Source organism: Sinocyclocheilus anshuiensis, unplaced genomic scaffold (genome assembly GCF_001515605.1).
Source record: "Sinocyclocheilus anshuiensis isolate Anshui unplaced genomic scaffold, SAMN03320099.WGS_v1.1 scaffold436, whole genome shotgun sequence".
NCBI lineage: Eukaryota > Metazoa > Chordata > Actinopteri > Cypriniformes > Cyprinidae > Sinocyclocheilus > Sinocyclocheilus anshuiensis.
Window position 1 is genome coordinate 3383988 of NW_015560618.1, and position 18171 is coordinate 3402158.

The 18171-nt window shown below is 37.2% G+C and overlaps 2 protein-coding genes across 5 annotated transcripts in view; both read left to right on the forward strand.

Moving 5' to 3' along the window:
* LOC107681797 (vacuolar protein sorting-associated protein 4B) overlaps positions 1 to 5440 on the forward strand; it is a 20090-nt gene extending 14650 nt beyond the window's left edge. For all 4 annotated transcript variants that reach the window (XM_016478134.1, XM_016478135.1, XM_016478136.1 and 1 more), the window contains 4 exons: positions 427 to 508; positions 1388 to 1607; positions 1734 to 1874; positions 4136 to 5440. In XM_016478134.1, the coding sequence (XP_016333620.1) occupies positions 427 to 508; positions 1388 to 1607; positions 1734 to 1874; positions 4136 to 4237 (545 nt within the window). In that variant the 3' untranslated portion in view covers positions 4238 to 5440. The remainder of the gene's footprint in view (positions 1 to 426; positions 509 to 1387; positions 1608 to 1733; positions 1875 to 4135) is intronic.
* Positions 5441 to 5798: 358 nt separating this feature from the next.
* Positions 5799 to 17703, forward strand: LOC107681813 (3-ketodihydrosphingosine reductase). Its single transcript, XM_016478160.1, has 10 exons — positions 5799 to 6245; positions 7543 to 7632; positions 8478 to 8534; positions 8676 to 8741; positions 8883 to 8978; positions 11136 to 11327; positions 11424 to 11507; positions 12085 to 12168; positions 12569 to 12670; positions 16096 to 17703. Exons 1-10 carry the CDS (start codon positions 6075 to 6077, stop codon positions 16213 to 16215), a joined length of 1062 nt encoding a protein of 353 aa, XP_016333646.1. The 5' UTR covers positions 5799 to 6074; the 3' UTR covers positions 16216 to 17703.
* Positions 17704 to 18171: the final 468 nt, after the last annotated feature.

Here is an 18171-nt window from a genome sequence, read left to right on the forward strand (position 1 = left end):
TCCCCCCCCCCCCCTAAAAAACACATTTTTTATACGCGTAGCGTATTTTAACCATGTAGCAAACCGTTTTAAATATTCTGATAAATTACTGAAAAAATAAATAATTAAATGACTTTTTAAACCGTTTAACTGATTGTATTAATCGGTCAAAATTCTTACCGTCGGTTAACCGGTTAAAATGAACATCCCTACCTCAAAGAATTAATGAATTAATGATAAAATAGACATTTTGCATAATGAGGTTATTTACTTGACAATTTAGCACATTTCCACCTCCAAATTCTCATTACTGAAATGCAGAAATCATATTACTGTGATACTGAAAATATTATTTAAACTGTAAATTCACATACATCATGTTGGTATTTGTTAGTTTTAATGAACCATTAATATCTTATTACATTATGTAATAAAAATTCATTATAGGTGTTGGCAATGACAACGAAGGGATTCTGGTGCTGGGAGCCACAAACATCCCCTGGACGTTGGATTCTGCCATCAGAAGACGGTAATAATTTGTTTTCATGAATTACTACAGGGAAGACCGAAAGAGAAGCGTCAGAGAGGAGTGATTATCAGTGTCTGTCAGTTAAAGATTATCTCATTGTCAGTGTGATACATCATGAAAGAATGACATCACTGAGTGACATCAGCTAGAACAGGTTATTCAACTCTTGTAGTTCAGTATGAGCCAGAGAGCATGAATCACTATGAATCACGTGAAATGTTATTATGAAAGATCTACAGGTCTATACAATTTATGTGTGTATATAGTGCTGGGCGGCATACCGGTTCATACCGAATACTGGTGTTTATTTTTGTTATGATATGAATTTTTAAAATACCGCAATACCGGTGTATGTCGCTTAATTAAACAACGTTCGGAACGCGACACTGTTTGAAAGAAGTCCCTTTTCACTGTTGCACTGTGGTGAGGGAACAGCTGTATGTTCATGCATGGAAAAAAAAAATACCGTCATGTACCGTGAAACCGGTATAATTTTGAAAAATACTGTGATATACATTTTTGGTCATACCGCCCAGCACTATGTGTATATATATGTATGTGTATATATTACTGCTTTTACTGTATTTTTCATGTAGCCTTGTTGAGCGTAAGAGATTGCTTTGAAAAACATTTAATAAAAATCTTCCCAACCCCAAACTTTTGAACAGTAGTCTATGCACCTGTGACCTACACAAAGGGCGACTAGAAGAGTATGATTCCCATGCCCCCATTTGTGTCATTTCATAAATTTTGACTAGATTGTCTGACTGTTGTTGTAATATGTGAAAAATGGTAACAAAGAATGAGTGTGTGTGTGTACCTATCACTCTTTAACTGTAAGAGTATATGTTCATTGTTTATCTTCTGTGTTGTGTTTAGATTTGAGAAACGCATCTACATTCCTCTGCCAGAAGAGCACGCTCGCGGATTCATGTTCAAGCTGAATCTGGGCAGCACGCCTAACAGTCTCACCGAATCAGACTTCATGACTCTGGGCAAGAAGACGAACGGTTACTCTGGTGCTGACATCAGCATCATCGTCAGAGACGCCCTCATGCAGCCTGTCAGGAAGGTTCAGTCCGCCACTCACTTCAAACGGGTGAGTCCTCAATGACACGGATTATTACATCAACACTTTAAGAAACCGAAACGGAGGAAAAGTGAAATGAGTCTTAAATGAATTACTCCACATTCTAATCGTAACCATTATCTTTTCTTTCATTAGGTACGAGGACCATCAAGGAGTGACCCGAATGTCATAGTCGATGACCTCTTAACCCCTTGCTCCCCAGGTGATCCACAGGGTACTGAAATGACATGGATGGAAGTCCCTGGAGAGAAACTTTTGGAGCCAATTGTTTCCATGGTGAGCATATTTTTTACACCATCAGTATACACTAATTGTGCTTAATACAGTATGTGACTATTGTTCATAAGAAAAAATGATGCTGTGTCCCAGAGTCAAGCTATTTTTGTCTTCCTGAGTGCAAAAGCTCTGTTGAAAGTGACTCTACATTATGTGAAAAATTTGAAATATGTTCTATCTGCTTTATTTACACACCCTTTAAATGTATAAATACACTACTGTTCAAAATGTTAAGGTCAATAAGATTTTTAAAGAAATGAATATTCAGCAAGGATGCATTAAATTGATAAAGTGACTGTAAAGAATTTCAGAATGTTGGAAAAGATTTCAATTTCAAATAAATGTTGTTCTTTTAAACTTTCTATTCATCAAAGAATCCTGAAAAAAATGCATCACTGTTTCCCCAAAAACTATTAACTTTTTCCAACATTGGTAATAAATCAGCATATTAGAATGATTTCTGAAGGATCATGTGACACTGAAGACTGGAGTAATGATGCTGAAAATTCAGCTTTTTGCACAGGAATAAATTACTTTAATATATACAGTATATATATATATATATATATATGTGTGTGTGTGTGTGTATGTGTGTGTAAATCGAGAACAGTTATTTTAAATTGTAATATTATTTTACAATATTACTCTTTGTTGTTTTTTGATCAAATAATTGCAGCCTTGGTAAATAAGTTTTATTTTTTTTATTTACTGAGGCCAAATTTTGAACATTATATCATTATATCTGTGAGTATTTTGGCTATTTTGCAGCACGTTTTGAATGGTTTAGCTGAGTAGAATAATAATAATAATATTATATATTATAATATAATTTTATGGAATAATATAATTTTTTAGTGTTTCAAAAGAAATATTAATGCAATTAGTATTTATTAAAAAAAGTAAACAATTAATAAAAAGATAAATTAAAGGGTTAGTTCACCCAAAAATGAAAATGGCTGGCTATTCCAAGCTCTATCATTGCAGTCAGCGGGTGTTGCAGTGCTTCAGTCCAAAAGAAGTGAAATGAAAAGCACCCATCCATAAAAAAAATAAATAAAATGTCTCACACGGCTCCGGGGGGTGAACAAAGGCCTCCTGTAGCGAATCGATGCGTTTGTGTAAGAAAAATATCCATATTTAAAACATTATAAACAGTCTATAGCTTCCGCTAACTGTCGTACACGCAAGCCGCTCTGAGCGGATGACGAAGGATGTAGACTTGGCGCATGCGCCAGTGAGAAATGACGAACGCGGAAGGATTTGTAAAGAAAAATGTCAGAGGATTTCGATATAAGCCAAGAGGAGACATGGTTTTCCTTTGCTAAAGCATGGAAACTTTGCTTTCTTTGCTCCTGTAAACAAGCGATGGTTCTCTTTGCGCATGCGCCGCTCAGAAGTGACGAACACGGAAGAGCAAGGGAGAGATCAAAACAAAACACCGGTCACTTATTAGAAGTACAAAACGAGGATTTGTAAAGAAGAATGTCGGAGGATTTCGATATAAGCCAAGAGGAGACTGGTTTTCCTTTGCTAAAGTAAGGAAACGTTGCTTCTTTTGCTTCCGTTAACAAACATTGGTTTTCACGAGACTCACCGGCGCATGAGCAACGCTGAACTCGTACGTCATGCTCCTGGAGCTGCTTCCGTGTACAACTGTTGGCGCAAGCTACATTAAAAGGTTTATTACGTTTTGAATATGGATATTTTTCTTACAAAAACGAATCGATTCGCTACAGGAGGCCTTTGTTCACCCCCCCCCCCGGGGCCGGGGGAGAATCGGGGGTGAGTAAAATGCAGCCTAATTTTCATTTTTGGGTGAACTAACCCTTTAACATTTAATATAAAAATAGGAAATGGTGAATATAGTTTTTATTAGGGTTGCAAAAAGGTGGAAAATTTCCAGTAAATTTCGGAAATATTCCAGAAATTTAGGAAACTTTCCAGGATTTCTTTTGGAATATTCCAGGGATTTTTGGAAAGTTTCCGGAAAATTACCAGAAATTTTCCACCCCTTTGCAGCCCTAGTTTTTATTATATTTAATTTTATTATTATTATTTTGGTGTTTCTTGCCTTTATTTTGAGAGGACAGCAAAGTGGGAGAGAGAGAGTAGGGGTGGGATCGGGAAAGTTCCACGAGCTGAGACTCGAACTCGGGACGCCCAATATTTTTATTATTTTATTTTTATTAAAAACCTGTTGAATTGCAAAGCTGTTATGGTACTTTTATCAATTCCTTATCATGCTCTGTTCACACCCGCAGTCGGACATGCTGAGGTCCCTCGCCAACACAAAGCCCACCGTCAACGAGCAGGATCTGGAGAAGCTGAAAAAGTTCACCGAGGACTTTGGACAGGAGGGCTGAACAGAGCCGGTCTCCCGAAACCAAAGCAAACAGATTGTGATTGTCACGTCTTCTCTCTTGCCCTTCACACGCCCCTCTCTTCCTTTCGTACCCATGCTCTTCCTCTGACCGACGAGCCCCCTCAGCTCAGGCTAAAGGCTAGATGTCATTTGAAATGTGTATCTCTTCAAGCCCACCTCAGTTTTTCTTCACATGTTAATAGCTGCTCTGCCTGCAAGGCTGCCATCAGTACCTTGTGACCATCATGCATCATCCTTGTGTCTCAATCATAATTATTTGTGCTTTCTATGAATAACACAGTCAGCAGGAGCAACAACAGATGTGCTGTAAAACAATGAGCAATTATAATTTGTTCCTAAACTAATACTAATGTCAGTTTTGTTTACAGCCACATAAATCTGAATGGACAATAGATAAGCTCTGACGACACATGAAGACTTTCCAGCTCCATTTTAAAATGCTTTTGTTGGCTGTGCTTTGTTTTGTAGGAGAAGAACCATTTAAATAGCTCTTGTTTGTTGTTGCAAAGACCTCTTTGGGTGCAGGTGTAGACTTCGTTCACAAGGGTAGTGAGATCTGTCTTTCCGGAGCTGTGTTATCCTTCTCGTTTGAGAAAGTCATGGTTTGAATCTGTGCATCGGGATTTGATATAACACTTAGAGATCCGCATTTAACAATTCAGGCACTCTTTACATATACTACGTATGGTTTTATCTCCATGTACATCATTACTTTCAGTATATTACTGTAAAATGTGCTCTTCCTTCACTGAGATATGAGTTGCATTATATGTTGAGGGGCCAATGTTGGACGTTCGTTGTAAATTCACTTGCTGAGGCTCAGCACACAACGTGCCTTCTCTGCATTTTCCTCCCGTCTGTCTCTCTCGATCTGCGTACACATAGATGCACAAATGTTGCTTATTGATGGCTATATAACTGTTTTTATAGGCAGAAGGTTTGGGAATGATTGGATGATATTTGCACATTTCATTTAAAACTTTACAAACATATATATCAATCTGTATACAGCTCCTATGCACTTATAGGGTGTTTGGTTTGCCATTTAAAAACCTATAAGACATTGTACTAATAGAATGTAGATGTATTTGGTTTGTTTTAAGGATAAGTCTTGTTAAACAGACGGTTTGCAGTCTAAAAGTGGTTTGTCTTGTTCATTTTAATATTCACATGTAAATAAAGGTTGAAATGAAACTAACTCGACTTATTTGTTCCTTTAATGTGAATGTTTTCACACAAACTCCTAAAACGCTCATTGCCTGTCAATCTGTCAGTTCTGTATTTTTTATTTATTTATATTTTTGATCGCGGGTTGACGGATATGCCATTGTGGGCGGTGTTTTTGGGTAAAGGGCTTATGTTTGAATCAAACTCGGTGGCGAAGATGGCAAAAAATACCATTACAACGCTCATCAACATTAAGAAAGCGGCAGTTTTAACAGTCTTGCTCTGGAAAGAATGTTGAACTTTGGAACTTGTAGTCCATTTTCTATAAAAGCCGCATTCTGGCGCGGTAAGCGGAGGTTTAAAAACTACAACTCCCATAATTCCACCGCTCAAACGCAGCCAGCATCCCGTTCAAAGTGCATAGATTCTCTGTTTTGGTTCAAGTAGTGAACGGAAAGAGTTCGCTTTTGCAGTCTCACGGCTTGAATTTAGTATTTAATCTACAGCACAAGCCTCTAACACATCACTAGATAATAACAGAGCATAAACGGCTTGTCCGAAGGCCTGTTATCTTCTGTCTGCGAGAGTGGGGAGTGTCTGGAATTGGACATTTAGCTTGTGAGCTAACGTTAGCAGCATCAGGTTGACCCATGTCCTCCGCGCTCTCACACTGGCTCTCCTTTAGCTCCTGGTGGCTGCTTCTGCCGTTCGTTATGCTCCTGGTAGTGGCTGCTTTCATCGTGGCCTTTGTGCTGCTGCTGTACATGATATCCCCATTAATAAGCCCCAAACCGCTCAAGCTGAACGGGGCCCATGTGGTGGTAAGTTCATGTAACTGTTATTTAAATCTGTTAGAAATAACTGCACACAGACCTCATAACATCAGAAGAAGCTAAGCTAACAAGAAACGAATGCTATAAGGTTGTTGTCAATAGGTCCTGTAGTACATCGATCGAAAAAGCCTAATAATTTTATTGCATTAACTGTCATTGTTGGTGCTTATTCATAAAGTGATTAGTTATATGAATTGATAGTAGACAAGCATAAACCTAATGATGCTGTGATCATCACTGATAATTATTCATTATGTAACTCATGCAGCAGTGCAGATGTGCATTTGACTTGATCAGTTGCTGAAACTGTTATCGCTTCAGATTGCAAATGCACATCAAATTAACTAATATTCATGTTAATAAAGGTCATATTTCACTGGAGGCCAAATAAGTGTAATTGCACTGGTCATGCAACCATCTGTTCCAGGGCAATGGACCTTTTCAAGCGGCAACTGCATGTTTGTGCATTTGCTGGGGTTCATAGTTTATCAAGAGCTCAGACTTATCTAGTTGTAAATGAACATCATATTGACCTAGAAATAGGCAATGTTTATCTGTGATGATTTCATGGGATATTTTGCAAAGCGTTGTTCATAAAATGCCTATTTTCATGTATTCATGCGTTATGCAGTTGATTGTATTCATAGAAACATCAGAATGAATTCACATAGATAGAGCATTCATACATGTAAAACCTAATATATTACCAGAAAATGTAACTTTATTGACAAATAATTTTATTTTGATTTGAACTCTTTATTGAAACTCTAGACAAAAAAAGGTGCTCATGTTGCAAAAAAAACATTTTATTCAAACTGAGCAAACATATGCAATTTGGTGCAGTTGCTGATATTTTTATGGCTATAACGTTAAGATGAAATAACTGAAATTCTAATCAGTAAAGGTGGTGAAAAAACAACTATCAATTGGGTGAAAGAAGGCATGCAAGTACATTGTGTACAACAGGTAAGTATTGATCATGTTGATAATTTACAGGCTTTAGAGATTCAGTAGGCTTCATAGGGTTAAGTCATGACTCAAACCCCATCAGTCTTATGCATTATTGTTAAAAATCAATTTATGGAGAATATGAACAGGATTTTTAGATCTGCTGGATGAGAACAGATGCACATTCAGTGGCACCTGCAGTGTAGATAATTGCTTGTTTGGTGAATTTGTTTGTACTCTGTTTCTTAGTGCTGTTTGCATATTTGAGTAAAATATAATGAACCATGACTTGCTTGGTTTGTAATAAATCTGCTCTGAATGGCGTGTCCATCATCAGGTGACTGGAGGCAGCAGTGGGATTGGGAAGTGTATTGCCATGGAATGCTACAAACATGGTGCCTTCATCACTCTGGTGGCACGAGATGAGGTCTGTCACATGCATTTCACTGGATATTAGGGGTGCAACGGTTCAACTTACGGTTCGGTTTGTATCGCGGTTTTAGAGTCCGGTACAGTTAATGTGCTATGTTTAGGGAAAAAACTATATTGTTAAATAAAAATAAAGAAAATAAGAACAAATAATCTAACTACAAATTTTCTCTCTCATCGCTCTTGTAATGTATTAGGAAGCCAGAATTTGTATCCATCAACAGAAACATGCATTAGCCGAACTCTAACAAACCATATTACAGATGCATTGTCAGATTTAAGTTGAACCGCGGTCCTAGTGTATGCCGAACCGTGTGTGGAGAACGGTATGTTTGATTTTTTACCGAGAACCATTGCACCCTTACTGGATATCATCTGTCACTCGCTCTATACACTAGCGTCAAAAGTTTGTGGTCAAGAATCTCTTATGCTCAACAAGGCTGCATTTATTTGAACAAAAATACAGTAAGAACAGTAATATTGTGAAATACTATTATACATTTATCGTTAAAGTTTTCTATTGTAATATATTTTATAATGCAATTTATTCCTGTGATGCAAAGCTGAATTTTCAGCATCATTACTCCAGTCTTCAGGATCCTTCAGAAATCTTTCTAATATGAGGATTTTTTTGACGAAAAGAAAGTTAAACAGACAGCGATTATCTTGATTTGGAACATTATACATATCTTTGTCACTTTTGATCAGTATAATGCATCCTTGCTATTAATTTCCTTTAGAAAAAAAGTGCTGAGCCCAAACTTTTGATTGTTAGTAGACATCATAATTATTGCTGTCATTGGAAGTTATTAAATATTTGTGGGTGTACATATTTTTCTACAGCACAAACTGGTTCAAGCCAAGAAAGAAGTGGAGAAATGTGCCATAAATGATAAGCAAGTATGTATTTCTTTGGTATGCTTATATATCTTTAAATGTAAGTATGTATTCTTGGCTATATTTTTGGCTATTGCACTCAAAATCAACTCAGAAATCTTAAATGGGCTTACCACGTATGATTATTGTTATGATCACCTCTAGGTGGTGCTTTGCATTTCTGTTGATGTGTCGAAAGACTACAACCAGGTGGAGAGCGTCATAAAACAAGTATGTTTATTCCGTTTCATAAGAATGGTATGGTCAGCATTTATTCTGGTCATTGTTTTGAAACATTAACTGCTATTTATGTTTTCTTCGGATGGTTTGCGACGAGGCTGCTGACTGTTGTGTTGTGTGTTTGCTACACAGGCTCAAGAGAAGCTGGGTCCTGTGGACATGCTGGTGAATTGTGCTGGGACGTCTATATCTGGGAAATTTGAGGAAGTGGAAGTCGACCGCTTTAAGGTAAGAGCAGCATATCATAGACACTCAGGTGGGCATTTTCAGATTATGCTAGTAAGAAACCACCTTGCAACACCCTCTGGCCCTCAAGAACCACTCTCCTGCAGAGTTTAGCTCCTAAGTTAACCCTGATCAAACCCAGTTAAATAAGATAATCAAGTGTTTCGTCCAAACCCGCTCCATATATAGTGTACTGTATCGGGTGTCGGCCTTTTTGTGTCTGAAATCTGAGTGAACAACTTAAAGGGGTCATATGATGCTATTTTAAAGATCATTATTTTGTGTATTTGGTGTAACAGGTTGTTTTTTAGAAATAGCCTTTGTGCACAGCCAGCCATGTACTCTTCTAGGTTCAAAAAACTGTCGTCCATAAAATGCGTTGCACAAATTCGAACATCTGGGTTGTGCTGTTCTGTTGTAAATAAATCTTAACCAATGATTCCTAATTGCATCTACTTCCGGAAGGCCAAATAAAGTGCTTTTGCTTTCGCACTGAAACACACAGCGTCTCCCTGACATGCTGCTTCAACACTAACTGCTGTTCCTGAAACCACGCCTTCTTTCTTTGCGTGCACATTTGGGTGGCATTATGCTAATATTTCCACATAGTGAGGTAGATATGTGGGGGTGTGTTAGAACGAGCCGTTTTAGGAAGGTGTGGGTGACTCTTAACTTTTATAAAGAATATCTCTTTGGATTTGAGACTTTAGTCTTTGCAACTTTACAGATCTTCTTTATGCACCAAGAACTTGTAACACTCCAAAGAGAAAGGAAAACTTGAAATCGCATCATATGACCCCTTTAATTCCCTGCAATCGTTCGCTTGTTTATACCCACAATGCATTCTGATTTCTGAAGCACTATTTACAAAACTCAACCGCGGATAGGACTGACAAGCTGGAAGAGAGAGTGTGCTAGAGAGCGGAAACAAGCGATGCAACTTTTAAAGAGCGGAGCACATATTTGAATATTTATTGTCATGCTGGTTTTAGTTGTAACCTTTAAAAAAAATTAATTAAAATATAGAAAGACAACATTATATAGATTAATTAATTGAAATTATATGCCAAAATGAGAAAAAAATTGTAGGCATTAACTCAGCATATATTTTGCTAACGAAGTGTTTTACCAAATTTTTTGAGACAGTAACTAACAACACTGCAAGGAAGAAATGATCATTTGGTGGATCGTTTAAAAGTATTAATTATTCACCTGTATGTAGCATATTAATTTTAACACATTCATAACAGTCGCCTTAGGGTGCTATGCGTCCATGACATCTTTTATCTGAGAGAAAAAATGCTGCTCGTGGAGACACTGAAAATAATGAATACATGTACACTGATGTACACTAATAATCGTTTATGTTTGTTGGCAGTATTTAATTATTTATTGAATGATTATGAACACAAATTAAGCATTACAAACCAAAATAGTATTTATTGTATTGTACCATAGACAAAACCATAAAGCTGGCATAGAGGTATGTATAATTACAAAATAAGTTTGTTATAGTTGTTATTTTTAAGAAATACATGTATGATAAAATGACATAAGTAGTGGTTCAACGGATCACAAATCTCACGGTTCGGATCACATTACAATTTTTGACCCACGGATTGGATAATTTTTCGGATCAGCAAGAAAAGAAAAATATTTCAATTTAACTTGCTTTCCATTTATTACTTAAAGCGAAGTACTTCTTTGATACCAATTAATCTGCAGATCACATGCGTGCCGAACTGTGGGGCTTGGTCCGTACGGATTACAGATCAACTACGATCCGTTTAACCCCTAGACATAAGTGATGAAGCTGTTTCTGCTCCAGCTCCGGCTCTCCGATGCACAATGGATCCAAATTCGCTCACTTAATTTTGTTCACTCCTTACTTATTCAGTGCACTCAACTGTCATACACTATATAAGAATTAGTGAATGAGTAAATGAATGAATAATTGAGCAATTTTGGACTTCAGGATTACTAGTTTTTTACTAGATTACAAGTTACAGGCTGGTGAGTTTGATCAAGGTTGGAGCTAAACTGTGCAGGAAAGCGAGAACCACTGCTCTAGAAACGACTCTAAATACCCTAACAATTCCTCTAGCATTATAACGGTGAGAAATCTGTTCCTGAGGTGAAGTGTGTGCTCTCTTTAAACAGAAACTGATGGAGGTTAACTATCTGGGCAGCGTTTACCCCACCCGGGCAGTGGTCACCACTATGAAGGAAAGGCGGATGGGCCGCATCATGTTTGTGTCGTCACAGGCAGGGCAGATCGGCCTCTTTGGCTACACGGCCTACTCACCGTCCAAATTCGCCCTGCGTGGTCTGGCTGAGGCCTTACAGATGGAGGTGTGTGTGTATGCGTTATGCTCGCTCAGTACCTACCACATTACAGTCCATTGAAACTTTGATTTTAATTTAGTCTTTCGTCCTGATCTTTCCTAGATGAAGCCCTATAATATCTATGTAACTGTGGCATATCCTCCAGACACTGACACTCCAGGTTTTGCGGAAGAGAGTAAGACTAAGGTGAGATAATAGATGTTTTTTCCTTAATAGAATTAGTCTCTGAATATTAAATACCTGGAATATTAGAATGGAACATTAATATTAATAGAATATTTAAAAGTGAAGGATTTCTAATAATGCGGGTCTGTGCTCTGTTAAATAGTTGGATCTTTCTTTTTGAATTGTAAAAATATATGGAGTGCTAATATTGGGTGGCTTTTTGTCTCTGCAAAAAGCAATGCTGGATAAAACATTTTGATAACACTTTATTTTAAGGACCAATGCTCACTCTTAACTAGTTGCTTATTAACATGCATATTCCTAGAATACTGGCTGTTTATTAGTATTTATAAAGCACATATTAATGCCATATTCTGCGTGAGCATATTTTAGATCCTTTAATCTCTACCCCATACCTAAACTTAACAAATACCTTACCAACTATTAATAAGCAGCAATTTAGAAGTTTATTGAGGCAAAAGTCATAGTTAATAGTTAGTTAATAGTGAGAATTGCACCCCAAACTAAAGTGTGACCAATTTTTTTTTTGTCCTGCCTATGTGTTTTATTCTTGTGGTTTTGACTCTCTATTTGGCAGCCTCTGGAGACCAAGTTAATTTCAGAAACATCTGGAGTCTGTCAGCCTGAGCAAGTAGCAAAAATTGTGGTGAAGGATGCAGTGGTAAGTAGGGATTGGTCAAGATGGTTAACTACCCATCCAACAATAGTTGAATTCTGATCATTTTCTCACACTTGTGTCAGTCCAGACTTGCATGACTTCATTTCTTCTGCATGTGGAACACAAAATAAGTTATTTTGAGAAAAAAAAATCAAGGTTTTTTGTCAGTGGTCTTCAAAATATCTTAATTTTGGGTGAACTGTATCTTTAACACACTAGTCAATTTTGATAACCTTCTGCTCCTTCAATTAAATCTGTTGATTTAATAAATCACATTTGATTTTTTTTTTTCTAATTCAGTTTGATATTAAGCCTAAATCATACTACTAATTATATTTTTATATAACATTATATAATATAAAGTATAATACTGTAATAACTATTGTTGTCTGTGCACTCACAGCAGGGAAATTTCACCAGCTCATTTGGACCCGATGGCTACATGCTGTCAGCGCTGACCTGTGGGATGTCACCTGTTACTTCCATCACTGAGGGGCTGCAGCAGGTACGGCCCATTATCACAAAACACTGAGAGTCTGAGTCTAGTGCAACTGTGTCATCATATTTGACTCGCTGACAATACCTTAGGAGATGGAAATGGATGACTCCTCCCTTTTCACGTAAATTATTTCTGTATCATGTGCCTTTCATCATCCTGCTTGGCCTTTGTATCTTAGTAACATCATGTTTGCATTCAACTTTCGTAGGGCTATTTGAGTCAATCACAGTCTTAGATATTCCCTTTGAAGATTTTAATGAGCCTCTTGACTTTTGCCCAGCTCTTCACTGACTCAAAACTCTTTCAAATCTGAGGAATAAACCTGAGAGATCAGCCAGATGGCATTGTTTTACTCCTCCTTTTTTATGAATTCCTTTGAAGAATAGAAGATATAGTCACAGCAGATTCAGATGTTATCAGCATGTGAAGAAGCAATCTTTGTGTGCAGAACTCTACAAATCATTTAGGCCAAAACAATTTACCTACCAATAACAGTGTAGAACCATTTTTAAATCCTTTCTGTGACATTCAGCATATTTTCCATATATGTGAAGAAAGTCTGCAGATTCAGTCTGTGGCAGTGCGTCTGTAGTATCACAGTGTGAAAGCTTTTATTACTTCTATTCTTCTATTCTTTGTCTTGTTGACAAAATTATTATGAGGTTTCTAAATCAGTCCAGCTGTTTAATGTCATGGCAACTACCCACAGTTTGGATTCTGTGCAATTTTTAACCTAGTAAGAAATGTACAAAATCTGTTTTTAAAAGTAGATGGATGGATAGATTTGTGGGTAGGTTAGAGATAGATAGATAGATAGATAGAATATCTAAGCAGATAGATAGATAGATAGGATGGAGGTATAGATAGAATAAGCAGATAGATAGGATGGAGGTATAGATAGAATATCTAAGCAGATAGATAGATAGATAGATAGGATGGAGGTATAGATAGAATATCTAAGCAGATAGATAGATAGATAGGATGGAGGTATAGATAGAATATCTAAGCAGATAGATAGATAGATAGGATGGAGGTATAGATGGATGGATGGATGGATGGATGGATAGATAGATAAATAGATGTATGGATGGATGAATAGACAGAATAAGTAGATAGATAGATGGATGGATAGACAGAATATCCAAGTAGATAGATAGATAGATAGATCGATAGGATGGAGGTATAGATAGAATATCTAAATAGATAGATGGGTGGATAGATGGATAGACAGAATATCCAAGTAGATAGATAGATAGATAGATCGATAGGATGGAGGTATAGATAGAATATCTAAATAGATAGATGGGTGGATAGATGGATAGACAGAATATCCAAGTAGATAGATAGATAGATAGATCGATAGGATGGAGGTATAGATAGAATATCTAAATAGATAGATGGGTGGATAGATGGATAGACAGAATATCCAAGTAGATAGATAGATAGATAGATCGATAGGATGGAGGTATAGATAGAATATCTAGATCGATAGATAGATAGGATGGAGGGATAGATAGAATATCTAAGCAGATAGATAGATAGGATGGAGGTATAGAGGTATAGATAGAATATCTAGTGGATGGATGAATAGACAGAATATCTAAGTAGATGGATATTCTGTCTATCCATCCATCTATCTAAGTAGATAGATAGATAGGATGGAGGTATAGATAGAATATCTAAATAGATAGATAGATAGGATGGAGGTATAGATGGATGGATGGATGGATGGATGGATAGATAGATAAATAGATGTATGGATGGATGAATAGACAGAATAAGTAGATAGATAGATGGATGGATAGACAGAATATCCAAGTAGATAGATAGATAGATGGATAGATGGGTGGATGGATGGATGAATAGACAGAATATCTAAGTAGATAGATAGATGGATGGATAGACAGAATATCCAAGTAGATGGGTGGATAGATGGGTGGATGGATGAATAGACAGAATATCTAAGTAGATAGATAGGATGGAGGTATAGATAGAATATCTAGATAGATAGATAGATGGATAGATAGGATGGAGGTATAGATAGAATATCTAAGCAGATAGATAGATAGATAGATAGGATGGAGGTATAGATAGAATATCTAAGCAGATAGATAGGATGGAGGTATAGATAGAATATCTAAGCAGATGGATGGATGGATGGATAGATGGATGGGTGGATAGATAGATAAATAAATAGATGGATGTATGGATGGATAGACCGAATATCTAAGTAGATAGATAGATAGGTAGATGGATGGATGGATAGACAGAATATCTAAGTAGGTGGATAGATAGATAGGATGGAGGTATAGATAGAATATCTAAGCAGATAGATAGATAGATAGATAGGATGGAGGTATAGATGGATGGATGGATGGATGGATGGATAGATAGATAAATAGATGTATGGATGGATGAATAGACAGAATAAGTAGATAGATAGATGGATGGATAGACAGAATATCCAAGTAGATAGATAGATAGATGGATAGATGGGTGGATGGATGGATGAATAGACAGAATATCTAAGTAGATAGATAGATGGATGGATAGACAGAATATCCAAGTAGATAGATAGATAGATGGATAGATGGGTGGATGGATGGATGAATAGACAGAATATCTAAGTAGATAGATAGATGGATGGATAGACAGAATATCCAAGTAGATAGATAGATAGATGGATAGATGGGTGGATGGATGGATGAATAGACAGAATATCTAAGTAGATAGATAGATGGATGGATAGACAGAATATCCAAGTAGATAGATAGATAGATGGATAGATGGGTGGATGGATGGATGAATAGACAGAATATCTAAGTAGATAGATAGATGGATGGATAGACAGAATATCCAAGTAGATGGGTGGATAGATGGGTGGATGGATGAATAGACAGAATATCTAAGTAGATAGATAGATGGATGGATAGACAGAATATCCAAGTAGATGGGTGGATAGATGGGTGGATGGATGAATAGACAGAATATCTAAGTAGATAGATAGGATGGAGGTATAGATAGAATATCTAGATAGATAGATAGATAGATAGATAGGATGGAGGTATAGATAGAATATCTAAGCAGATAGATGGATGGATGGATGGATGGATGGATAGATAGATGGGTGGATAGATAAATAAATAAATAAATAAATAAATAAAATAAATAAATAAATAAATAGATGGATGTATGGATGGATAGACCGAATATCTAAGTAGATAGATAGATAGATAGGTAGATGGATGGATGGATGGATAGACAGAATATCTAAGTAGATGGATAGATAGATAGATAGATAAATGGATGGATAGACAGAATATCTAAGTAGATGGATGGATGGATGGATGGATTGGTAGGTAGGTAGGTAGATAGATTTTGTTGTTTTTCTGTGATGTGTTCAGATGGTCATATTATGTCACTCTGTCCAGATTGTGACGATGGGGTTGTTCCGCACCATCGCTCTCTTCTACCTGGGCAGCTTCGACAGCATCGTCCGCCGCTGCATGATCCAGAGAGAACAGTCCAAAGCAGCAGACAAGAGGGAGTAGCACCAGCATTCCCACCACATGCACCTCCATCACCTCCATCAGCACCACTAACACACACACACCTCACAGCACGCACCGCCCGTCCCGGCAGACGTGTTCAGATGGGTAGAAGAGGTCTACCCTGACAAAACACTGTTTTTGCTCATTTGTTTCAGTAGACCTGTAATAGGCGTCCATCTTTCATGAATTGTCTTTCAGGACCCCTATCATTCCAGTGCATGCTGAATCAATATTTCAAGCTCTTTAAAACAAACAACTTTATATGCATTGAAATTATTTACTCTTTGACTCTCACTGCCTCTAGTACATTCTCTCGTTTATGAACGTTTGTAGTTGTTCTCAAAACCACATACTATCTGAGTTCTTGTTCTGGCCTGTTGGCGTAATGCTATTTCAACACTAGAATTAATTTCAGTCAACTTTTATTTATACTGAGATGTTACCATTTGCCGTATAGGTCTGTAAAAAAATCTGTATAGGTGAAGAACAACAACTTCACTTCCTTATGTTACAGTGAGGTGAAGAACTGTTCTTTTGACTGGTCTGTGATGTTCGTAGTCAAGCACTGTATCTTCCTGCTTTTAGATTTCATAGTTTTAAGGTATGGATACAATACATCTGTGTTTTCGGATGAAACAGCCTGAGTCTGCCACTCTGCCTTATCGTCTTTGCTCTGTGTGGGGGTTTCTGAAGGAAATGTTTACCTTATAAATGTGCGTGCGAGTGTGTATGTATATTTGTCTGCTTGTGCGCATGCGTTTAGATGACCTCAGGGGCTTCTAAGAGTTCACTGAACTGAAAAATGGGTCAGGATAAGCCATTGCGGTGGTTAAAGGCTCGCTGGCTCGAGTCAGTGCACCTCTCTGCCAACAGGTGGAGCTGGAGATCCAAACGGATCAGGTGTAACCCGAGCAAAAGCCTACATGTGCAGCAGCTCGTGTTAAAAGCTGATCTAGAATCAGTCATAGTCGGATGGTTCCATGTCCACAACCCCAGAACTCTGTAGTATTGAAGGTGAATAAATGTGAGTACATCGAGTGTTCACGCAGGCATTTCAAATACTGTAGATGTTTAGAAGCTTGATCAGATTTGGACACCAAAACAAGCAATATGGCTTCCACAAGTCAAGTGAATTTCCTCGTGCTCTGCTCTGTCGTAACGTAAAATGGATGGTTCCAGCATATAAACTGTGTTTTCTGATTTAGGCCATCCAAACTTGCCCCTTGTCCTTGTTGCAAGTCGTACCTTACTGACAACACAATAGCTAGAGAGAAAATGACACTTACTAATGCTGTTGTAATATTCGCCTTTCTCACTGTCACAAGCAAATGGGGAGCATGTGATGTGATCACACCTTACAGTTATGCGAGCGGATGTTTATGAGGAGTCCATCTCTTGAATGCCTGAATGCACAGAAAAGAGTCCATTAAAGTGATAGTTCACCCAAAAATGAACATTCTGTTATTGTTTACTCACCTCATGTTCTTCCAAACCTGTAGGACTTTGTTTTCGGTAGAACACAAAAGGAGAAGTTTAGTGGAATGTTCATGCTGCTCCTTTCCTTACAGTGAAAGTGAATGGGGCCTGCAAAGCTCCAAAATAAACAAAAAAGTAGTGTAAAAGTGATCCATATGAGATGCAATATTTTTTTATTTCTTCTGAAAAAGCACGATTGATTTGTGTGAGAAACAGAAAAATGTAAGTCCCTTGAATTAAAGATCTTGAATATGCAGTACATGAGATTTGAGAGTTATGGCATAGGTACAGTTTTCTGAGTATTGAGTTAAATTTTGGCTTCTTATGGCTTCAAGACATCAAATATAGTGTGCATGATTAGTATGAACTACTTTAATGGTGGTTTTTTTCATTTTATGGAAAAGAGCAGCGTAAACATTTGTCTAAATTTCTCTTTTCCGTTCCACAGAAAAAAGAAAATCCTACCGTTTTGGAACGACA